Here is a 26,592-nt window from a genome sequence, read left to right as displayed (position 1 = left end):
TAACAAGGTTTCTTACAGTAAGTATAGATCCTTTCTCAGCTTTTGTTTCGGTGTTCATCACTATGTGATGTATGGCTGCACATGAGTTGCTTTGTTCTGGGCCATGCTTAATTGCAGGTGGATGCTTTTTGAAATAACTCATCAAAAGATTATATTTTGTATTATTTTGCATGATTATTACCTCAGTGTAAATGAATACCTTATATGCAATTAAAAAATTATGACAACTAAGGCCGTGTTATGCATTAAATTAACTCAATTTTTTATTTAGCTTATAAAGCATTTCCATAATGTATCATAAATGGGCTTCCTAAATAGAGTATTATATTTAATTCTTAGACAAGCAACAACTTAAAAATGTTTAAAGAAACGTTTTTTTCCTAAAAAATCCTCAAATAAACCTTAGGCTTAAAATATAAGAAAATCATTTCACGTTTAACAATGAAAGGTATCGGCACAGTATTCTGGTTTCAGTTAGAATTTAATCTGATGAAGGGAAGCACAATCCGATTTAGTTATTAAGTATAAGTTTCTGTAAGTCAAGGATAATCTTCAAAGTTTTTAGTGTACTTTTAGCTTGATCGTTCGAAGCGTCAAGTCATGGTCCCTGAGGAGCCCATTTAGCAAAGCTTCAATGAAGTCCAGCTTCGATGGTGCCATCAATCGACAGCTTCGCTATTAAAATCTTTAAAGAGGAATAGCAGTTGGTTCTAATTGCCATATAAACCTGGGTCCGCTAGAAAAACAATGTAGCTCGAACATAACCCCTGCTTTAAAGCCAGTACTAAAATAATTGAAAAATGAATTCTTTCAACAACTCTATCTGACTTTTGGAAAGAAATACGTTAAACAGAAAAAGGAGTAATATGTAAATGGAAACAAAAATAAACATAAGTGACAAGTTTGACGTATGGTAATTGTATGTCATGCAGGATTTATTATCTCATTTAATAAATGTTATATTATATTGCACATACTAGTTGTGCAGCTTAATTATTTATAAGAGAAATCAGCTAAATGTATAGAAATCCTTATAACGATCCTAGATGAAAATTATGCAAAATTAGGTCTTTAATGAGTGTTCATTGCAAAAATAATGAATGCATAGATATTTTATTAAAGATTCTGTAACAAATAATTATGTAACAATTATGTCGTATAAATAAAATTAAATATATGAACTATATGTTTAACCAATGTGATTCTTTAGGTCAGTGCAATTGCAATCGCCTTGGATCTTACAGTTTAACATGCGATCCGGCATCCCAGCAGTGTCCTTGCAAACCAGGAGTAGGTGGACTCCATTGTGATAGATGTGAATCAGGATACTGGGGACTACATAAAATATCTGAAGGGAATCACGGATGTTCTCGTAAGTTTTAAGAAATTTTGTAATCAAAAGTCCTTTAAGCACAATTGCATTTGTTAAATGTTTGTCACAGAAATCTTAGCCCTGATTTTAGCAATGATTCTAGAGTATAATTTATACTATTCGCTTTATATAGACAAAATGTTTTTTAAATGTCTGTATGGTACAGAAGTACTCAAACTTCGCGATGGTGTTCCTCTTTTCTGGTATAAAATATACTGGTGACTTTCTGAAAAAAAGAGAAGTAGAGAAGTAATACTGTTAAATAATATTGTTACTATGTTAGTTGATAGAACAAAAGAAAACACGTATCGCAAATAAAATAGCACAATATAATAAGTCGTAGTCGAATACATAAAAACCATAGCCGGATAAAAATACTGTACCATAGTTGTGCAGTAAAAACGTAGCATAGTAGTGCAACACATAAGAAACATAGCGTAATGGTAACATCATAATACTAAGCGTAATGCAAAGTGAACATAGACTTTATCTGGTTTAAAAATTGTCTGAACATTGCATTATAAATGTATGTCTTTTCCTGGAAGTAATAACTGCAGCAATTGAGTTGTTTTGTGAACAATACTCTGTAAGTAAATTTCATCGTGTTTCCTCTTTGTAGACTGGTTAATATCAAGTAACCAGATCTCGGCGCGTATTTTGCAGCATTTGCTCTATAACACTTGATACGCCATCTGTTATTCTGACCCTCAAAGCATCAATAATTACAAACTACTGCGGAAAAGATTCTGTTCTGACTATGTCCTCTGTCCGATTTCCAAATGCTGTCAAGAGTCTCACAGTAGAACTGCCACTTTTGAAAAGTCACTTCTACTACTAGTTTCTTAAACCTTAAAAAAATTATAAGCTTCTGATGCTCTTAACATCTGGACGAATGCTTCCATGCAGACTTAATCTGACGCTGATCAGCGATTTAATTCATGATACTATTAAATACACTTAGCGTTTTTCTTTCGTCGATGCCATTTAGTTATTAATTATTCTTTGACGGCATCTATTGTATGGAAATATGTAACTAATAGAGTACCCGCTGCTTATGTGATTACATTTGTCCGTGGCTGTTTTGGTAACATTAAATAATGCGAAAACATATCCTACAAAACATCAATGGAATTTAACTAATTAAATATAAATGTACCTTGAAACATATAAATATTTATTTCTAAGCCAATTTAAATAGGGAAAGGTTATTAATAGTGGGTTTCCTACATTTTTTACGCAAAAATATATTTACGCTTGTTCATATTCATAAACTTATTACTGACCGATGTCATAATCCTAACAGTCACAGAGCATTCTCCATCTCAGCATCTTTTTAGAAATTCGCCTATTTTATCATCTTCTTCAGAACGTTTATCACGTGATATGTTTGGATTTGTTTTAGAAAATTACCTGGTAGATATATTCTTCTACCTTAATACTAAAATTAGAATATTACCACCAATATCCATACAATTCTTAAATTCTTCGGAATTTATTTGAGTTAGAGATGCCCGTGTGGTTCTTTTTGCCTTCCATCAATGTCATCATTTATTAAAAGGTAGGCCGGCTTGAAAAGGTTCTTTGCGTCTTTTCTGAGATGCGGTTCTAAGACATGTTCAGCAAATGTAGCACATCAGGAAGATTAAATTACTTTAATTAATTATTTTGCATTTATATCAGTATCATCTATGTTATTATAATCTCTCATCTCACGGTGATAATATTTTTTCATCACTCTAATAACACCCCTTGGATCACATGGTTGTATTGTGGCTGTGATATTTTCTAGTAAACATACATTTTGAATATACTTAAGAAAGATATATGTGCTGTGCAAATGTCTGTCAGGAGAAGATTTTTTTATGCCTGGCACTACGCATTTTACGCTTTCGCCACTACTAAGGCCAGAAGCGGTGGTCCTAATAGGCGCCACCGTTATTTCCTATGAAAGGATAGATAATTTATATCCATGTCTTCTCCGGGATTCGAAGCCGGGCCCTTTAATATCACAGTTGGCTCTCCTAACCACTATACTGTCTGGGCAGCAGAAGAGGGATATTATTCTTCGGTTTCTTATCCTCCTATCCAAGGTATTTATTAACCATAATCCACTATCAAAGTCTTTACTCCTTTAAAGCAACTGAGATTTTCTTTTTTCCGATTACTGAATGGCCCCCATTCATATAGAACAGAAATATATGTATTGCAGCAATTATCGATTGTATGAACAAGCCCTTAATTTGAGAGCCCTGTGCCTGTAGGAGGTAAATCAGCATATTTTCCTTTATTATAAATGCGTTTGTAAATAAGATATTTTTTCTTTTCTTCTGCTGGATAAACCAGTCAATCTCTCACTATAAAAATCCTTTTATCTAATTTTTACGACTAATTTTTCAGCTTTCCGTCTCACCAATGACTACCACATCTTTCTCAACACACAGATCTGCTTTCTTTTCTTGCGCTATGTGATCGTTCCCGTTAAGCATCCTGCTTTCAGTTTTGCTGTAGTTTGATATAATATCAACACGATTTCTTTCTTTAAAATCGTGCATTAACTTAAAAATATTCGGTTGACTCGTTTTCGAGAACTTGGTCATTGTATGTGAGCAAGTCGCTTTTATCCCTTAGATCATTACGCCTTTTTGCTAGTCTGCATGAGAAAAATGACTCAACAAAGTGAAAAAAAGTGTTTCCTAGAACAGATCATTCATGAAACTGAAAATCTCAAACCAAGCGGAGAGGTATTTCGACTACAAAAAGCAAAAACCTTCTAGAATCTGATTCATAAAACTGTTAGTTCAACTAATCTTCCTAAAATTTGAAAAGCGGATTTCTTTCTACATGATTGGCTTAAATCAAAATCAAGATATTTTGGCTACTTAATCCTGTAATAGGGGACATAGTTTTGTCATTTGGCAAATCTTGCCCTCTATTTTAACTTGATTTGGCAATTTTATCTTTTATTTGGTGAATTTATTTCAATATAAGAAATTTCGTTTTACAATGTTTTGATAGCATTCATCTACTGGTTTATCACAGTAAACGATATGTTTCCCATATTTTCTTATACAAATTTGAGAGACTTCAGCAATTCGATAACAATAACCGAATGATGCCATTAACTGCAATCCCATTAAATCTTCTATATAACAAAAAGACTGTTTAATAACAAAAATTTCACATTTCTACTTTTCGCATTATTTTGCAAAGTATTTTCACAATTAGGAAACGAATGAGTGCTTATTCCGTTATATCTCAGGTTTTCCTCTTCCCTCTCACCCTATCAGTGACCGAGTGGTTAAGACCACTAAATAGAGGCAGTTCGACCTGGGTTCGATCTCAGGCGAACGGATAGATACATAGCTTTCTTTGTGATTTTTCCCTATGTGTAATCCAAATATGAACTCGTTTACCTTATAAAGTCCTCGAGGGAGACATCTCTCTCCTTAGCCAGATAGCCCTTGATTGCTTTTCCATATCTGATAAAGGTAACCTAATCTGTCCTCTCCAAAAGAGCAACAGAAAAGGAGAATCGTAGGAGCTCTGCAGTAGTAAAGGATGTTTGTAAATTTAAGGCAAATACATTAAACTTAATAACTTAAAGGTAAAACTAAATTAAACTTAATAACTTAAAGGCAAAATAAATTAAACTTAATAACTTAAAGGCAAAAGTTAAATAAATTTATTATAGTGCTTTTTGTCTATGTTAGTAATAATTAATATGCCACTGAATGAGCTGAAATAAAGTTTTAATAATTAATTTAGAATCTTTAGCTTTTGAGTACTCCTAATAATTACAATGTACCAAATTTTACCTGTATTTATTTTTTTTAAATGAGTAAACGAGATCTAGGATTTATAAAATTTGACTATAGTAGCATATGTTTCATAAAGCCCTTTTCCAAAAAGGAAACATATAAAGAATTATAGCTTTAATTTAAAGTAGGTCTTAAAATTATTTTTTTAATTAATTTTGTGGTCTTACTATATTAAAAATTTAGAATTTTATTACTTGGAAATCTTATTCCGTTATTACTTAACGGAATAAGTTTTCTCTAGGAGTTTATTGCTTATAACGTTATACTGTTTTCTCATTCTTATAATTTCGTTTTATGGTCTAAATTTTAAATCGCGAGACTTATACCTTCTTATGCTATCATTTATTTAGCCCCAAACAGAAGATATAGAAAGAAAGCACTAACAGGATTGGTTACATATTTTAACAAATTTATTTTTTTATACATCTCTTAAAATATTTATAAATATAATTTATTTCTAACTACATGTTGAAAAGATGTATTTAGAAGAAAAAATTTTCTTATTTGTGAAAATAATTCTTGTTTCTTTTTCCAGCTTGTAAATGTGACACATATGGATCTGTCCGGGATGACTGCGAGCAAACGACTGGAAGATGTGTGTGCAGACACGGCATCCGAGGAATGAAATGCAACGTATGCCCTCCAGGAACTGTTCTTGGACCAGATGGGTGCATGGATGGTATGAACTGTTATTGCTTTTCTCCCTAAATAGATTATGGCTATATATATTAATCACTCGATACATTTTCGAATAAATGTATTCTTCATCAATACATGTATGGAACAACGAACATGGAATTTTATTTAGATCGAGCTTTTGTTCGAACATATAAGAAAGAAATTAAAATAAATCGTAATGTATATATATATATATATATATATATATATATATAATCTAAATTCACTATAGTCAAAATAAAACAAAATCTAAACCTTTTTGTTACGTGTTCTTTTTAAATTTACTGTTACGTGATGATACGTGATGACAATAATACTACGTAATTTACTGCTACGTGATGATAATAACAGCATAATTTCCGACACTATGAGCATAATATTAACTGTTTACTCGTATGAGAACATTAATAAAAATTATCTAAATTTAGTGTTTCGCAAATTTTATGTAATAATATGTTAATTCGGTCTGTTCTATCAGAGCAATTCAATTTAATTTGATTTTTTAACAAACAGCTGTTTTGTGGTATTTCTTATTGGTTTTAAATTTCATGACGTGAAAGCTACCGCAATTAAAAGATTTTTAATTAATTTTAAAATATGATATTTACTCATGAAACATGAATTCTGCAGATTACTGTATGAATATGCAAAACATGTGAAATTCTATGAAAAACCATACGTGTGTAAAGACATTAGGTGCTTTTTGTATACAGGCAAGATGAAAAATATGCAGCGCCTTCGCCGGGAATCGAACCGCGGCCTCTCAATTACGCGCTAAGTATGCTGACCACTACACCACGACTGCTCGCTAAAAGGGCGGGAGAAATACCTTATACGTGTACTAGTTTTAAATGTTTGAAATGAGACCATTCTTTAAAATATTATATATTTTATACGTGTAGGTGAATTACTTTAATTAATTAAAATAACTATAATAAATGTTAACGTAATGTAAAGTAATAATTTACAATAAAATTATTTTATATTATTTAATCCCTCCACGGCAATTCCCGCTGCGAATTATTGGTGTACTTAGCTCTTTTCATGTGCGTAAAACTCAAATATGTTATTTCATAGAAGTTGCACGTCTTATTTATAAAATTTAAAAAAAAAAAAATTACATGAATTACAAACTATGCGTTTTTCCAGAAACAGCGATTTTGCGGATTCCTTTCTTTTTCTAGTATGATATCAGCAATATGTTTTAAATGATTATATAGTTGTTTGTTCGTTATTTAAAAGCTCTATTAGTAAGTATCTTAGGTGTAATAAATTTGAAAATTACATTGTAAAAATATTTTAAAATTAATGTTAAATTCAAATTTAGTATTTCACGTTATTTTTTCATTTTAGCTTCCATAGCCAAAGCTGTATCAGGATCGTGTGAGCAATTAAAATGCTTCCATGGTGCTACTTGCAAGGAGAAACTTGGAGAAGCCCAATGCATTTGCGATTTTAAATGTACAAGTGAAGATAAAGGCACTAAAACCCCTGAAGACCATACCGTTTGCGGCTCAGATGGAAATTCCTATGGTTCTGAATGTCAGCTGCATCTCTTCAGTTGTAGATACCAAAAGCCAATTGAAGTTATAGGTGAAGGCCCCTGCTCAAGATGTGAGTCTAAACCTCCTGATTTTAATTCTATTCTTGTACTTTTTGAGTGTGCTTATTTATAATGTAAGACAGTTCAGATGCATTTTAAAACTTCTTATAAGACTTAGATGAATAATATGCAGAGAAATTTTAATTGTGAGGAGGCTTAAAGTACAGTCAGAACTTTTCTGTCCAGGACAGTTCATAAATATTTGCTGCTGTTTCCAATGCGTACCATAATGCTACAAAATGTTAAAACGGGGTACACGGAAACAAACTGAAACGAAAGTTTTGAAGCAAAATGTTAATTTTATCTTTTCCCCCCATCCTGCCCCCCTTTCCTGTGCGCGCGCTCCGCGGGTGTGTGTGTATGTTAAAAAAATTGTCGATAACATTATCAAAGTCTTATCTATTCTTTTCAACTCTGAGTAACAAAGATGTCATCGGTGATTCGCCAGTGTTGGCTACTATTAAAATTTCTCGCAAAGATGCTCTAGGATTATAGTACCTACACCTATACGAAGATAATTTTTTTATTTAGAAATACAGTCTTCATAACGATGCTTTTTTTTCTATTAATGAGGGTAGGAAACTAAAGCCCTGCTTGAATAAAATTTTTCCACAGTATATGTAAAAGTTCCTATTTTATCGAAAGGTAACCGGCCTAAATTTTAATCGATTTTTAATTACAAATGAAAACTCCCATTAAACTCTTAAATTTTTCTGAAACCATACGCAGGAACCTGCTCATCTAAATGGATCGCATAAAAAGTGCTGCCCCAAAATGTTACTCTTGGAGTGAACAAACACCTTTCATAACTTATCTGGCTAGCATCCGTATACACTAGTAATTTTATACGGTACCATTTCAATCTATCAGAAATTTTAAGTAAAACATTTTAAATTACCTATAAGAAATTTTAAGAAACCCTTTTATCGTAATATTCAGCTTGATATTTACTAAGAATTAAAACAAACCTCATATCGTCTTATATACATCATATGTCTGTAATTAACCGTGCTGCGGTGATGATTTAAATATGATATTATAAAATACAAAAGTTATACAGAAGGTTTTTTACACATTTTACACACACGATTTTGGAGCCGTTTAATTAATATTTAAAACATAACGTGTATTTATTCAAATGTTCGATGTACTAGCCTTCTTTCTCGACTATAAATCTAAATCGTGATTTTCATGATGAACGGGCTTTGCATTAAATTTCTAGAGGTATTGATTTCTGTTTCGCTTCTACTACTTTCAAATGTAAAGCAATCGTAGTGGGTTTTTGCTCAGAAAAAGCTTTTTTTCAAGGGAATAAAGGCACAACAGTCTATAGGTGAAACATCAGGGGCGCTCGACCATAGCCCAGATGAATTCAGTGGGGAACTTTTAGGTGAATGGGATGGCTATGAGAGGGCATCCATGTTTCAGAAAAGTCCATAGCGACGTAACTTTGGCCGGCCATGGTTTTGGGCAGGTTGATTTAAGGAAATCAAGTGTCATAGTTACCCCCCGCGACAGTGCAAGATATGTATATATTTGTGAGGCGAGTATTTGTTCTGGCCTCCTGTTTAGATGGATGCTTTAATCAGGGTAAACGAGAACCTAGGTTCTTCGCTGAAAACGATACAATTATGATCTTCTACATTCCACCAGGCACCAGCCTTTCAAGTTAATAACACAGCTGTTGATGAGTCAGCATAAACAATGGATGTTGTAAGATGCGTTGTAAGTGCAGTCCATGCTCCCTCAGTCGTCGCTCACTGGTTCTGGGCGATATCAGCTTCCTGGATATGTGGATATTTTAAGCTGAACGGTAAAAAGTATATCCGAAAGAGATGCTTTCACTCTGGACTTGACTCAACTGAATGTGATCTCATCAGATAGATCTCTAAGGTATACTGCTTCGCTTTCGCGAACAACCTGTTCATGGAAACCAAACCAAATCTATAACGGTAGGCGAGCACTGAGCTTTTAAAAGTTCAGTGCTCGCCTACCGTTATAATTCCGTAATGATAATTAAATCCATTAAAATTATCCGCTGGCCTGTCTCGTTCCGGTGTGCGTACACGCGTTTTGTGCCTGTTCATGGTTCATATTATAAGTAGCTGGGTTTGGATTATTTGCATGCCAAGTGTCATTAAGTTCTATCGCGTTTTCGCAAAATGTAAATTTTTTTGGAGGGAGGCGGCGTGGCTCATTACTGAGATTCATGTCTGTATTGATACGATAAAGTGCTTCGTATTATCAGATATATTTTACGTTCTTCTGCGTATTATATCACACGCAGAAGAACGTGTTACGTGTAATTTGTTCTGAAAAATCGCATTTAGGCTTAATTTATTCAATTCAAACTGTGTACTGTTTATTCATGAAAGATAGGCTTTGTTTGAATGTATTTGAAATTAATAGTATGTGTGTACTTGCAAATACATTGTCAAATAAGATAGAGTATTCTCATGAACACAGTTTCAGCATTGTAGACGAAAAGATCTAATTTTATAAACTAAATAAAAACGAAAAATACAAGTTGGTAAATAATCCATTATAGTGTAATTTCAACACACAAAATTATTGTTTTGATGATCAATGGCTTCGTACGGAGTAAAACAGCATTCGTAGCAAAATCTATATTTGGTATAATGAAAACCTTGATTGGGCATATCTGTGCAAAGTTTTGCATAAAATTTATATATGATATATTTATATATTATTTATATTGATATATTATATTATGGATTATTCACTAATGATAAATTTTGCTATTGGGGCATCCTGTAAAAAGACAGATTTTTTATATTTACAGAATCCTTTCACTGAAATTTCTGAACTATTTACTTAAAGTACTCCACTTAATTTCGAAAGATTTTCTAATTAAAAGTAAATATACAAGTCTGATAATAGTATTGAATAATTTAGGCATAGGTTTCAGACATCTTGTATATATATGATCACACTGTATGCCAATATTCTAGTATTGCGTATGCATCAATTCAGTACATTTTCACTGATGTGTTCTGTCAAAGGCACGTTACCAGTATTATATAAAGCAGTTACAAAGATCGTTGTGCACTGCATTGTACCTTTGCGATATACGTTTTTTTCTTTTCTTTATGCGGAAATATGGGCTTTATGTAATCCTCCAGAGACGATGTATCATTGAAAGAATACTGCAGTTGTTCTGCATAGTATCATGTATAATACCATGGAATGACACAACAATAAATATTGCTCTTTATCGTACGGATACTTCACAAGGAATGAAACATTGATCCCAGGAGCTCAAGCTTGTTTGTTTTTATGGTCAGGAGTGTCGTGGGAAAAGAATACTTAGCGCGTTTGGGGAACTGTGTCTCAACATATAGCAGCAGATTTCGTGTTGTTAAGAATTTACTAAATTATACACTATTTATTTCTTTAATTTTCGAAAACGTTTTCTCGATGCACTATTACGGACGCTAATCAGAGTATTGTTCTGTTTATTTGTTTATTATTGTAGTATTTTGTTTATTTGGAAGAAATGCTTTCGAAATTCCCTAAACTTAATTTACTGTTTTAATTTAGGTTTTTGTAAATGCGTAATTAAATTTTGCTTGCAGATAACTTCACACATACCAGTGCTTTTATTTCCACAACAATGACTTCCATCCGAAGATCTACGGAAGACTTGGCTGTAAAGACAACGCCTTCAGCAGAAACTAAAATTGCGAGGGGAGTGACTGATAACTCAGCCGAGAGCTTGCTACAGACCACACCGGAACCTGTCATGATTTTTTCAACTCCATTAAGTGGTACGTTGACATTGCTTGCCAACTTTAGACAGCATTTAAGTATCGTAGTTTTAAATAGTTAAAAAATATGCTTTTCTATTTATTATCTGAAAATTTATCTCTTGTCAGAATATCTCTTTATTTGATAATCTAAGTTCATAGTTTTAAATAGTTAAAAATATGTTTTCCATTTTTTATCTGAAAATTTATCTTCTATCAGAATATTTTTTATCTGATAATTTTAATTGATTTAATTATCATTACAGAATTCGATAACTGGTTCATCGAAGCAACAAAAGCCCTATAATGACTGAGTGACTGCGGAATAGTAATAGTTCATTCCATTTCTGCTACCCATATTTGAAATGCCAAACATAATTTTTCATGACTTCAAAGGGCTTGAATGTTGCGGGTTGTTCGACTAATGAGAACGTGGACAGGGAATACTTAAAACCTCTTTTCAATAGCTTTGTAGTAGATCGGCTCAAGCTACCGATTCAAGACCACAAACTAGCGGTGTTATCAAGAAGTTAGGAAATGTTGCAGTCGATACGGAGTTTCCTCAACTATTTCTAAACCTAATAGGTCTCAAAATAAATATAAATTGGTTACCATCATAAAGTACTCAATAAAACTATTCTTTCCCTAACCATTTATTCATCCCCTAATTTATTCAACCTACATTCCTCGTGCGCTTAGCCGCAATTAAAAATCTAATGGGATATCCTTGCTACTATTAAAAGTGGTACGGAAAATGCATTGCATTAGAGCTCCTTGAAACCTCTTTCGTATGTATTCGTGCATTCTGGTGACAAATATTATCTTTGGAATAGTCATAAATATCGTTATAAAATATTATTTTATAAAATGCAATAGAGTTTTAAACATTTAACGTTTTATATATGCTACCCCCCCCAAAAAAAAATAATGGAAATAAGCTGTTATAACAAGATAAAAGTCCTAAATATCGGTGTTGTTTGCAAACTGCAAACATGGGAAAAGATTTGATAAATTTGCTTTATTGTCTTAAAATTTATTTTTACTTTAAAAACCATCATATAAAAATTCTCTTTAATTTATAAGGTACTTCTCTTTAATTTTCGCTTTAATTTATAAGGCTTTAATTATAAGGTACGTTTCCGCTTTAATTTATAAGGTATTAGCATGTCTTTGTGGTAAAGTGGTCAGCACACTCGGCGCGTAATCGAGAGGTTCGTGGTTCGAGTCCCGGCAAGGGAATTGCTTATTTTTCATCTCTCCTGCTTCGAAATAATCATTTTCAGTTACAACTAAAATCATTATCGGAACAAATGTAGTTTCTCCAGTACTGAACAAGTACAAAAACATGATAAAAACATTTTCTCATCTTCTAAATGGCATAGAGAAATTCTTCAAAATCTGCACCAGTGACATTTAAAGTATCATTTATATAAATTAACAAATATTTCCCAAGTTTTTAAAAATAATTATTATTTTTAACACCGTGAAAGCTAATATTACTGGTAGCTTTGTGGAAATGGTAATAAATTGGAAACTCTGACTCGCTTAAAATCATTCCCAGCTTAGTAATTCGGTTTGAAACTGCGAAAAATTTTAATACAGTACAAAATCTGAGATCTGAAACCGTCCGGACGTCGGCAATTCGGAAATTTCCAGATTTTGGATTATCTGATCATCAGTTTAAATCTAATAAGTTGTTATGTAGACGTGGCAACATTAAGGCTTCAATCATAATAAATAAATCTAACGTCTTAGAATCATTCAGGGGTAGCCGAAAAAATTATCGTGGCCCAACATCAATACATCGTCAATGAAGGTACTGTCATCAGCCACGGTTTCCTAGTAAACAGGTGTTTGGAACTGGCATGCAGGAATCTCAGTTAGTCGGAAAAAAAATCTCATTTGCAGACACGTGCTTCTTTTTGTTGATTGTATGTTCTCCATTCTTAAATTGTATAAGGGTGGGGGGGGGGTTGTTGCTGTTGTGGTGCTGGTTATCCAGAGATCCGGATATTAGGTCATTACGGATATTGTATGTTCGGATTTAAAATTTTATACTGTAGCTCTAAACCACGGATTTGTTTCTAAACATCTGATTTTGTAGGAAATGTCTTCATTTCTTGTGCTTGAAATTTTAAAATAAAGAAAGTATTGTTAAATATTGAAATAAAAGTTACTTTCGTTTCTAGGGAACACAATAGGCATGCCACTGTTTTCAGGGAACTCTTTCCTCGAACTTCCTCAACTCCAGGCATACAGTCGCCTAGACATCGAGTTAGAAATACGTACTTTGGCAAGTGACGGTATTATACTTTACAACGGACAAAGAGCTTCTGGAAGAGGAGATTACGTATCTCTTGTCGTCAAAGATGGATTTATCGAGTTCAGGTAAAGAATTCTTTAATGAAATGTTTTTATCCATCTTGAGTAAGAAGTATACACTCACTTCCAAAAGTTAAGCACGAAGATGTAAAATGCAAAAAAAATCTACAAATACTGCTTTGATTGATACAAAATTCAGAAGGAAAGTAGCATATATATTTATGCATAAAAATCAATAATTATATACAGAAATGAAAACAATATTAATTTTTTGTAAGTTATCAGATAATGACATACTGAAGACTTAAACAGAGTTATGTATAAAGTGGAAATAAACAGCATAAAATGAAAAAAGAAGGACATTAATAGGGTATGTGTTCCCCCCCTCATCTGTATGCAAAGTTTACACCTTGTGACCATGCTTTCAATTAGGTGGTTAACCACTTCAGAATCAAGCAATCGCCATTCTTCTTGTAGAGCAGTTTCCAACTCAATAAGAGCGGCTGGAGGTGGGAAACGTGAAGATAGAGCACGGCCGAGAGCATCCCAAAGATTTTCAGTGGGATTAAGGTCGGGCGAATATGCTGGCCATGCCATACGCGCAATCCCTTCACTCTCCAGGTAGTCATCGACGATGCCAGCTCTATGGGGTCGTGCGTTATCGTCCATTAAAACAAAAGTATGGCAACTGCTGCAGCGTACAATCTCACAATGGGTTCTGGGACTTCATCTCGATATCGGACAGCGTCAAAGAACCCCGTTTAAAGATGCGCAGGTCGGTGCGGTATCCTAATGAAATCCCTACGCACACCATAAAGCACACCATAAACTTCCATCTCGTAATGCGTAATGTTCGGTGATGTTTTGGGACTGATTGTGTGTTCGTTGTTTACGCCATATCCTTATATGCTTGTCATCTGGCTCCAGAGCAAATTTTGACTCATCAATAAACATGATATTGCCCCAGTACATTCTAACTGACATGTTTCCGGCACTACTGTAATCATGCACCTCTTGATTGGATGGATAGAGGAACACAAACTCGAGGTACCTGGGCGTACAGTAGCTGCAGATATCGCCTTAACAATGGACGCTGTAATCATAAATGTCACACGTATGGAGGTCGCTCTGCGATTCCGCTTGGCTCAATAGCAATATATCGATCTTCCGCGAGGGTTGTAACCCTTGGGCGACCGGCTACGGGCCTTCGGACAACTGTGTGGTTTGAAATTGTCTCCATAAACGCGAAATTACAGAATGATGAACGCCGAAGAAAAGAGCAACATCTGTGATCGACTGTCCTGCTTCAATGCGCCCCACAGCACGCCAGCGCTCAGAATCTTCCATTCGTCTTCTCGAAGTCATAGAAACACGTATGTCTTGAAAACAAATTATACGAAAGTTTTAAACATCTTCTATCAGCATTTACAATTAACTTCTGTAACCCTTCATAAATCTGGCTTCTTATAAGACTGCCTTTTTTGCATATTTCTTGACATGAAAGCGTGATTGGCCTAACATATTTGCATACTTCCATCTACCTCTGCAGCGAATTACATCCTCTTCAATTCTGATTGGATTCCGGAAATTAGCATTTTCTTCTCTGTGCTTGGAAGTGAGTCTATTCAAAATAGAAAAATAGCAATTTTTTTTCGCTGCTTAAGGTGTCTTTGTATCACCATTTCCAGCATATATTAGTTTGGGTTTGTCAAGTTTATTTGAAACGTTCATTCAGTATGCTGACAACAGCTGCTTTCTTCAACAAGATGGTTAACTAATTGAGCATACTGCCTATATTTTGTTGTTTGTAGCACATTCCATGAGGTTTCCTTTGCAAATAGCCATTAAACTATTGCTTTGCTCAATTAACATTCCTTTTAACAAGAAGATGCCGCTGTCATTAATAAGACATAGAAGATAATTAATGTCCCATTTTGAAGAGTGCATATCTCTTTGTTATTGAATCAGATTTCAGCATTACGAATGTGAGTCCGTATGAATATTTTCAGAATCACGATGAGATGTCCTCATAATAGTGCTGCTTCGTAAATGCATCAGCATCTCTATGCAAGTCGGTTACTGTTCTGAAAACCCTAAAGTTTTTTATAAGAATATACCATCTTAAAAACGCACTCTTCCTTGTGAACTCTTCCTTTAAAAACTAGAAACAGATCTTCATAAGCGTTTTTTCCTTTTTTATGCCGAAGTGTTCTTCTACCTTTTCGAACAATGCCGCTTTGCATATAGGAGATGGCATCTTTATTATGGCATAATGACGGCATCTGAACATTACGAAGATCTCGATATCTGTAAAAGTAGTGAAACTGGAAATCATATTTTCAAACATAAACTGTTATTGGACAGATCTCAGTGGGATATATTTAAGTTTAATTACTTATACCTGATTTGAATATAAAAATTTCAGCCTTATTTTAATTGGCTTTTGTATTTTATTTTTATGAAAAAGTCCAGTTGTGATTCTCTGCGTCACCTTGGAATCGTATGCTCTATATTTGAGCCTCCTAAGCTTCTTAACATCTAGAACCTAATTTTTAATATAACATTTCATTGCAAAGCACATTCTTGTAGTTAGTTTAAAAGAATAAACAAGGAGAGTTATAAAAAGAGTCGTAATGTGAAGATTATATATGTATATATATAATGTATTTACTAAAGAAATATTGATTATATTATCTCCTAATATAAATTTAGTAAAAGTATATATATATATATATATATATGAAATAAAAGCACAAAGAAAAGACGGAGCACTGTGTTGATGCGTAATACGAGTATTCAGATAGGACAGATCGTCGATCCATATTGAAGAGGAAGAATTCTGATTGCGTAGTACGCTAATACTGGTAATATAATGACTTGGTAATATCTAAAAAACTTGGCAGTCGAGGCGGTTTTATTTCCATTTTTATTGTCCAGTTGACGTTTGCGGCCACAGGTCATTTGGCGCTCTGGTTGTGCCTATTCAAGAACTTTTACATTTTTTTTATATTGTTGCATTAGGTACAGAGCAGAATGAAACAACATCTAAGCAGCACAGAGGCAAAGGCTGAACTTCGTAGTTATCCAGTATGGAAGCACATAATAAAAAACTTTTTGGAGTTAAAACGTTTCCAATTATTACGTCAGCAGCGCAGCGCAGGTCATGCAAAATGGAATGATATAGAAATGACGTAATTCAAAGAAGCTATTACGATTTTTAGAACAGAGAAGGAGTATTAAAATTTTACCGTTAGTTTAAATTATAATTTTGATTCACATATTTTTTATTTTACATATATATATATAATAATAGCACAAATTTTGGAAGCACTGATATAAGAACACGGAAATGTAAATGCGCAGAAATACTGATGGCGTAGATACTTCATGCTTAGAGCGTCCATCCATTTTAAAGAAGCAGTCGAGCCGGATTAAACTCCGTATTTATTTAAATTCACTTGTCACTCCACTCCTGCCTATTTCCAGAATAATTTTGGTCCTTTAGCGACAGAAGCGAATAGATTGCAGCAGCGTCTTAACAGGGAAACGTTAAGCGAAAAGAGAAAAAATGTCGCAGTACTTCAGAAGAAGAGGGACGGAGGGAGTCAAAAAAGGTTTTGGTTTACTTTGATTGGCAAGAAACATCTGCATTTAGGGTTACGTAAGATCGCACGATTGCTTTGAATGACGCAGTTTAGATTTATAGCGCTAGTTGTAAGACAGAGAAAGGATGTCTCCGAATTAAATAAAAAAATAAAAGAGGTTATAATAAATTAAATTTAGAAGTTTGCTTTCGTATTTTTTAGCTTGCATATATACTAGTACTATTCGCTTTACATGCCTTTGCATTTAAAAATGACAAACATAAATCTTTTTTAGCGATATTAGTCACGAAATTGGATTTTGTTTGGTTCATTATAAGCGGCGTATCACTTTTCAAGTTATTGCCATTTTATTATTGTCCCCGTATTATTTTTAAAGAAATTAAATAATGAAAGTTCTGCTATGTCCCTCGCGTTGTGAAAAAGCAAATTTACCTAGAGCCATAAAATTTTGAAAAACGTGGTCCTCCACCCGAACATATGTACCTGAAAACCCGAAATTTTAATTTTGAATCTGTGTTATTATTTATTTCATATTTTGTAAAACTTTAAAATTAATTGATTAACAAACGCAACTATTTGAAAGCGAGTAGTACAAAACTGTTCGAAATAAAACATGTTTACCTTCAACGCGCGAGATTGTTGCCATTTAGGAAAATGTAAGAAATTTATCTTTCAGTTTTAATCAACAAACTCGGTTGTATGAAAGCAACGTATTGCCAAAGTACAGACAATTTTATATCCATGCCTTCTCCAGAATTCAAACCCAGGTCCTTCGGTATCGCATTCAGGCTCCTCTAACCACTATACCGTCTGGGCGGCCGTAACAAAATTTTATACTATTGTTTAGTATATTTTTGTTTCATACAACAATTATATATGAATTTTTTATATGTAAGCAGGAAAAAAATATTATAGATTATTTTTACTCACTAATGTATAATATATTCAATCTGCCGTGCTGTTGCAGAGAGTAATTAATTATAACTATACTTTAAAAAAATGAAAACTCAAAGTGCTATTACAATGAATCTGTGAGAAGATATTAAATTATGTATAACTGCTATAATTTTGTTTTATTCTCTCTGTCTACCTATGGATGTGTATGAGCGCATGAGTAGTGTGATATTTAGATAAGTACCGTATAACGCTCCGGCGGATAACGCTCACGTGCAATTTCAAACTATATTTTCAGTATATATTTATCATATAACGCGGATCTACTTCGTAACGAAAAAACCTGTAAGATACATGTGCCATGCTAATATCTTTTGGAGTCGTCCATGCGAACATTTTTCGCAGGCTTTCGAACAATGGTTTGCTGAATTGACAAGCAATAAGAGGGAAAATATGTGTGGGGGGAGAATGCTTCAGGGAGTAAATAGTTCTGTAAAGAAGTTAGTTGTATTCATTGCAGGTGTGCACAAGAACGTTATTCTATGGTTTCCAGAAAATAGGGAAAAGTTTGGGATATGAATATACTTTCGACCCGAATGAATTCGCGGTAAAAGGAGTCATATGTTTTCCCTTTCTCTAGTCATTTGAAGCCGTGATTTTGAAGTGAAGAAATTTAGTAAATATCATTTGCTTTAGCTGAAATATGGTTGACCTAGCGTTCCTTTTAGTAGTAAATATTGCTTCTGGCAAACAACACAAGCATATTATTGGTTTTAAAGGCAAAGTCATTCAATTTCACAAAGAAAATGGAAATCATATTGCAGGAAGGATGTTTGGTATTGGTGAAAGCTTTACACATGGGTGAAAGAAAAATGATATCACAATAATTAATGCCTAAGGAATGAATGTGCTTTACGGAAAGGAGTAAAGAAATGTCTTATACTAGGGGCAAGCATTGGGTCGAACAATAAAGTGGGTCCTAGAAAATCGCCAGTAACATCATTTAGGTACACGTAGAAATCAAATTTTTGCATTCTCATCTTTTCAAATCTACCACTTTTATATCCGACATATAACGCGCACCCGTACAGTCCGACCTAATTTTTTGTATTAAAAGTGCGCGTTGTATGTTGGAATATACTGTAGTAACTACTCAATGAAAACATTTTTTAAATACGAAAAACGCATAATTTTCCTAACATGAACGCATTACGGTATGTATTGTGAAATAGCTGTAACTTATGTAGCAGTAAATAGTAATACAAAATCCGGCATAATAGTCTTTATAGGATTTTAATGCAACACTCTAATAGAAAGAACTACAACAATTAAGGCTAAGGGAAATGAAAAGAGAACTGTTGAGACTTTCTGTACATAACGTACAAGAGATATGTTTAGCCTGCGACCCACGTGCCGCATGCAGCCCTCGTTTCATCTCGATACAATAACAAAATTAATTTTTGAAAATAGCTAGTGCGGTAGGTCGCAAGACATCTGTAATGTGATTGCAAAAAATAGATGACAGGTGTCGAGAAAAAACACTAGGCTACTGCCTAATTTTCGTCATGTTTTTTCTATTTTTTTAACAACTGCAGTATCAGAAAAGAGTTTACATATTTACTGATTTTTAAATGCACCATTAAGTATGAAAATTCTTTTATTTCTTGCGGCTCGCACTATTTTACACTGATGCTTTATATACTTAATTTGACTTTATTAACTCTGACTTACTTTGCTAGCATAAACTAAGTCCAAATGCTTAACAGTCTTGGAGCGAATTGTCTCTTCGACTGAATGAACCTCTTTAATGAAGAGAAGTCTTAAGAAGGTTTTAAAACAAACCCTTTTTTTAAATCTGAACTAGAACACAAATGGATGAAATTATGTTTACAAAACAGCCAAGCACTTGTCGATATGAAACGTAAGTAACAGATAGTTTCAAGTTATTAATTTTATGCGAATTGGCTCAAACTTTTCACAGGCATAACAATTTAAATACCGGCAACTATAATGCAAGCCGAAGACAATCTGAGCTTAATCTAGTAACGTGGTCTCGAGAGGAAGAAAAGCGCTCTGTCTTACAATCCGAAGATCTCATCTTAAATAAATCTCGAACTATTTACATTCTGGTAGGGAAATGGAAGAGAGAATTGATTATACATATCTAAATAATAATACAGCTCGTTACTTAATATAACAGGAACATTATAATTTGTTTGCCTTACAGCCTTGCAGAATCTTATCTGCATGCGCTTGTGACACGGTAACTATCTATGCTTCAGCGTTGCGTGGTTTATATGAGAGATATTAATGGTAATGTTTTGTTCAGTTCCATTAAATTTCGTAGCATATGCATTCTTTGATCGGGGCTCCATATCCATATGCATCCTGTGATTATCTCAAAGAGAGGGTATCAGGTGTCTCTGCATATCCTGATGATCCTTTTTTCTTGATTATCTTGATTAGAGGATCTCGACTATTTAAACCATGCCTGGTTTCTGCCATTAAGCTGAATTGCTGATGTGTACTTTTTTAGTGTAATATTTACTGAAATTGAAATAACGCATTTCAGAAAAAGCCATTCAACTTCACCAAATTAAACTGAAGTGAGTTCGGCCAAAGTGGATTAAATGATAGATATTTTCTGTGCTACAAAGAGGGAAGCAGAGCCACAAAGAAAATACCAGAAGTTTAGATATCTAAAAATGCTTAATTAAAATTGCTATTCGAAGTTTGATTCATTAAAAAACTATAAAAGAAACAAAAGAGGAAAGAAAATGAAGATAAAATAGCAGAAGTAGCTAAAATGGTTTCGTCAAAATTTACATTCGAAGTTCTTTCATTTTTCTGAAGAGTGGTATGATTCTTGGCATTTAATATTGATACTCAGAAGAATCTGACCTGAAAGTATATGAAGTAAGTATGTATTGGTATGGACAACTAATACGTACTTCATTCATGGAAGATAAACGAGAAGCAAAACATTATAGTGTTTGGTTTAACAATTAAGTGCCAATATAATATATTTTCTTGTCTAATGTCAATGAAACATAATGTCTTTGCTATAATAGAAACTAATGCTTTCATGTAACTATTTCTGATGCTGTTCCAGTGGACCTATAATCACATCTCAGAATCAAAAATTACCAATTAATGTACACGTATTATAAAACATTGACTGTAAATATTATAAATAAAAAAAATATTTAAAACTAACTCATTTCTGAAAACGTTTCATAAATATTTTGTTTTCATAAAACAGTTAACGGATTTAATTTTATACATAAATCTGTGCAATTTGTTTGCGAGATATCTGTTATAGTTATGATAAATAAGAATTTGAAGATTGATAAAATATTTCTTCTAAAGCATCTAAAGTTCAACGATAATAGATTAAAACCCCTTAAGTGATGCATTACTCGCGCATTCAACCTATGTAATAATAACTCTGCATACTATAATATTATGCTGTAAAAGCTTGTAGCTGTATGTCTAAGGGAGAACATCTCCTTTTGAAGCAATTTGTCTAGTAATTTGCTAAATTTCCTTATATTTGCTAGCAATTATTATTATTACATACATTCAATTACATAATATTTCTAATTATTGCTAGAATGAATTTAGTTGTTTAAAATTCTAGCAAGCATGAATTTGTATCATTAAAATGCCCTTATATTTAGGTATGATCTTGGAAGTGGGCCTTTAATTCTACGTTCATCTCAGAAATTGCAGTTGGGTAGATTTCATCGCATAACTGCAAGAAGGTACCAACGTGAAGGGATGTTGTCTGTGGATGGGCAAGATGGAATCACAGGCCAAAGTGGAGGTCCAAGAAATTCCCTAAACCTTGGAGAGAATCTGTTCCTTGGATATGTTCCTGCTTCTAGTAAGCTGTAAGTGTGTACGATTATGCTATATTAGAACAATGCACTTGTAAATTAATATGCAAATCTAGTAAAGAAAGCAATTTTTCAGCTTATAAGTGATCCAAATTAGCATTTACCATTAATTCACAGATTAAAAATGTATTTCAAAGCTTCTTGGAGCAAAGTTGACGTAAGGGAACACAGATAAATGCTATTTTGCCAATCCTTTCATTTGAATGAAGAAATACACTTTGTATTTTTCTCTGATATGATATTAGTGTAACTTTCTATGAGCTAAAACTAATATAAACAAATAATATACATTTATCGTACATTTCAGTTCTCTGTCTTTATCCTCCTCCTGAGTTTGCTGCGCCTAGGTCAGGGATGGTAGACCTATGGCACGCGTGCGATTTTGTGTCACGCGATAGGTATTTCGGTGGCACGCCACTGGTACATAGGTGCATATTAAATTGGCAGAATTTCAAGAAACTTTTACGTAGGTGAAACCTGATGTGTCAAACTTAATGAAGCATTAGAAGAAGTGGAGTGTGCGAATTCCAAATATAAAAACTTATTCCTTGAACAATGGAACGATCTCCCACATAACATTTCCCCATGAAACAATTTGCAGTAATACAACTTACAATGTTTGGGTCCTCATACGCTTGTGAGAAGATTTTTCCTTCAATGAACTCTATAAAACCGATTATAAGAAACCGCTCTGATAAGCCCTGTCATAAAGGGACACAATTTTTTAATTGAACGAATAAAGCCAATTAAAGATTCATTTTTTAATTACATTTATAAATCTAATTTTTCATACTATAAAAAGTTAAAAATTTTAACAGTGATTACTTTTATTTTATTTTTCACTTGCAATAAATATATTATATGCTTTAGGATACTTTAAATTAATATTAAACTGAAATATTTTAAAAATACTGTGTTCTCAATTTACATTTGATGCATCATAACAAATATACAGCAGATATACAGCAGATAAATATAATTCGATAATTTGAAATCAAAGTAGGGTTTTAAAGCGGATTTTTAAAAAGAAATATAACAAGTGGAACATTGGACACCTGAAAATAATAAGCCGTAATTTAACTAGCACACTAATCGAAAATGGTTAGCCATCCCTGATTTAAGTAATCCCCCGAATTGCCTAACAGAGTCCATAGCTCCAACAAGGGGTCCTAGTCAATATTAGATTTTAGGTAATCAGCTAGAGAAAGTATATAATTCATTTTATCTGGTGCTCGCCGATACGTCGCCAGAACAAATATCCCCGAAAAATTGTATTTTTAGCATCAAGAAATTGATTTAGCAGGTTTTCTATTTTCTGGTCAGCAGAATTTAAAATCACATCAGATTATAAGTCTCCACAGCTTGCCGTTGCCTCTTATTCTAACACTTTGTTGGCAGTTGTAAAAAACACTTCCGTCGTGTATCTTCTATGTACGAGTTTTATTGTGTGAAATTTGGAACATTTGCGAATTTTTGGTAATATACCACATGTTTTGAAAATAACAGATTGCTTCTGCTTCATGTTTCGGCAAATCTAATAAATGCAGAAAGCAAAATGCAGTAAATGTAATACGAGAGAAAGCAACACTGACACAGTGCTGAAATACATTTATTTAAATCGGCTTGAAGCTGAACCTGAAATAAAGAATGAAGCCATCGCCACTCTTCGTTAGCCAAAAAATAAAAAAAATCACACTTTTCTAGAAGATTTCAGAGGATCTTCTACAGTTTCTGCTGGAAAGCTGAGTCAAACGTGGTATTGTAAATGATGCATCAGTCTAATACCCAAGTGCTTAATGTATTCCTCGAGTAAAGAACTATAAATTTCTTAATTAGCTGAAGTCTAATTAGATTCTAGTAAATGAAAGCGAATATTGATATGGATAAAATAAAATTAATCAGATAAATAAACAAAAAAAAATAGTATGGCCAACATTATTAGCCAGACTTCAGTTGCAGAACTAAATAAAGCAGGTAAATAGAAATAACTTCATTTTAAGTTTATATAAGTAACTACAAAGTTGAAATTATTTTCCAGTTAGAGTTAAACAGTTACTTTATAACCTAAAATGTGGTTCCTTTATCTTTTAAACTTCTAATGAATAAATAACAAAACTAACGAGTTCAAACTTACTCGTGATGACTTTAACCATAATTATAAGTTAATTTAGTGGGCATTCAGAATTTACGTATTATGTTTAATGCACTAAATTACTTCCAGATTTACGATGATTGTAGCTGCAACTTGCACTGATCTTTAAGTAACTTAAATTGAACATTCCCTAAAGAAATTTAATACGAAAATTGAGAACTCAAAATCTAACTGTGATCAAGTGAAAAATAAATCATCTTGTAAAATTAATTTATTGAGATGTTTTTACAACAGGTTCTTTTCCAATCTTTTCAAAATAACATGGTAAATAACATCGACTATAGAACTTCATTCATATATTATGCAAATTTCACATTTTAATATATTTTTCCCATTTGCTGCAGTCTTTTAGTCATCAATCCAAGATAGTAGCTCTTATTTTGTTTCACTGATTTATATCAAGGAATAAATTTGAGTCAAATTAAAATCATTGTAACACAATTAATAGTTTCTTAATGTAATCTATATTCTGCATTACAAAAAGTTCAATTAGTACAAAATTATTGAATAAATTAAGTATAGGGTCGTACTGTTATTGTGTTTCTTGAAGATTATTGTTAACAAAATGCATAATTAAGACACAAAATGAATTTGTTTCTTTTCATGAAATAAAGTATTTATACATTATAATGTAATAAATTAACGATGATTTACACATTATGTGTAACATTTTCATCTCTATCTAATGTCGTTTCTAGGAATACTTCTAGGATATTACTTTCATATTGTATTATAAAAAGCAAGATATAAAATAGTTTACAAAACGTAAGGTCAATTTAATATTTTAAATATTTAAATATTATTACGTTAAAAAATATTTTTTAAAACACTTCTAAAGCCGAATGCTGTAGACATAGTATATCGTTGTAGATAAATATATCTTCAAAACCACTTAAACGTCATTTTCAGCCTATCCAATTTCGATTTCGATTAATGATGAAATGTAAATATACGACATTTTAAGATTTTCCAGCATTAAACAAACATTTTCACATTGCTTTATATTCTGTTACTACTTCTTATGCATTAAAGCAAAAAGTAATTCGATGCTTAAATATTACTCTTTGAACGCATATTACCGTTTGTTTTCTTTAATTTTGTATCCGCCATTTTTATGCAGACTTAAAGTGAAATTTCTTCCAAATGACACTCTTTCTTAACCTCTTGGCAAATAGGAACTTTTTAACCTGAATTTATTTACATTTTTCCTAATAAAAGAAGAAAAACATTTTTGATACTTCTATGTTTAATTGTAATAGCATGTAAAAAGAATTCATATTATATTCTATTACTTTACTGTCCATTTATAATGCGTCTAATCTTTTAAATGTTTTGCGGGGTTAGAAAATACTGAGTGCTACTCCAGAATGCGGGTTCGAGTCCGCTAAGATTTTTTTTTTTTTTTTTTCGTTTACTTCCTTCCAACTCACATGAGAAATGTCGGTCGTCTCCTGTGGTGCACCATCATCAACGCTTTCTGTGGTGAGATAGCTAAGTGACCGATAGAATGAGCCCATGTCTGGCGAACATTATGTCTCAAGTGTTCGGAAATTTGATTTATAGAAAACGTACTTTTTAATGAATAATTATAAAGAAATACATACTCATTTTTAATAAAAGTATATATTTTAATAATAGTCTTCTGAATGGAAAAGTAGTCTTTTCATTTCGTGGTACGATTGGATTTTTAATAGCAATTAATTCGGAAATATATTAAAAGAAAACGAAGCTTTTACTAAAAATTTCAAACTAAATAAATACTTTAAAATAACCTTTCTGGCATATCTAGTGATATTTGAGAGTTTATTATGTTGCATTTATTGAAATATAGATGTAATAACGAATGATTGAAATATAATGTTAACGAATGACCATCTTTTATAGGATTTTTGAAAATATAGGTGTATCTACAGGCTTTATTGGATGCATTCGACATTTTAAAATAGGTCGAAAATTTGTCGATTTAAAATATCCTGGAACAGAAGTCCTCAAAGCTCAAGAAATACGTAAGTATTTCCGTTTCTGTATCCCACGTTTGTTATAAAAAACTGAAGCCCATTATGCTTTCGTAGTTTGCTGCTTTTTTTGCAGTTTTAAGAAACAGAAACATATGCAAAATTCTCACAGGCAGTCGAAAAGCTATTTTAAGTATTTCGATAAAGTCAACTCTCTGGAAAATCTTTAAAATCTCCCGTTTATTTCGTAGTTTTTATATAAAACTTTAGAAGAAACAAGATTTAGATTTAATGCTATTTTTGACGCCAGAGAAAGTGAAATTCAGTCTTGCATTTTCTAATATTGCAGTTTGGAGGGAATAATCCAGAATATTCCTTTCTTTAAAATCTCTACCAACATATATATATTTTTATAAAAGAAAAGAAGAAACATTATGCATATATGCATTAAAATTTTAAAACTGTACGAATAAAATTTGTTAAATTCTGTTATAATTCATCACGGAACTCTCATAATGATTTTAAAG

At 32.7% G+C, this 26,592-nt stretch overlaps 1 protein-coding gene across 1 annotated transcript in view; it reads left to right on the top strand.

Annotated features, from left to right (window-relative positions):
* LOC118193620 (agrin-like) overlaps positions 1-26,592 on the top strand; it is a 777,240-nt gene that overhangs the window by 694,365 nt on the left and 56,283 nt on the right. Inside the window, exons 14-20 of the mRNA XM_085810647.1 lie at positions 1,211-1,372; positions 5,726-5,869; positions 7,222-7,482; positions 11,068-11,259; positions 13,428-13,626; positions 21,740-21,952; positions 25,995-26,116. Coding sequence (XP_085666773.1) covers positions 1,211-1,372; positions 5,726-5,869; positions 7,222-7,482; positions 11,068-11,259; positions 13,428-13,626; positions 21,740-21,952; positions 25,995-26,116 — 1,293 coding nt within the window. The remainder of the gene's footprint in view (positions 1-1,210; positions 1,373-5,725; positions 5,870-7,221; positions 7,483-11,067; positions 11,260-13,427; positions 13,627-21,739; positions 21,953-25,994; positions 26,117-26,592) is intronic.

Source organism: Stegodyphus dumicola, chromosome 2 (genome assembly GCF_044657685.1).
Source record: "Stegodyphus dumicola isolate Sdum_Otavi_A_Nest chromosome 2, ASM4465768v1".
Classification (NCBI taxonomy): Eukaryota; Metazoa; Arthropoda; class Arachnida; order Araneae; family Eresidae; genus Stegodyphus; species Stegodyphus dumicola.
This window is presented reverse-complemented; position numbering and strand designations above follow the sequence as displayed.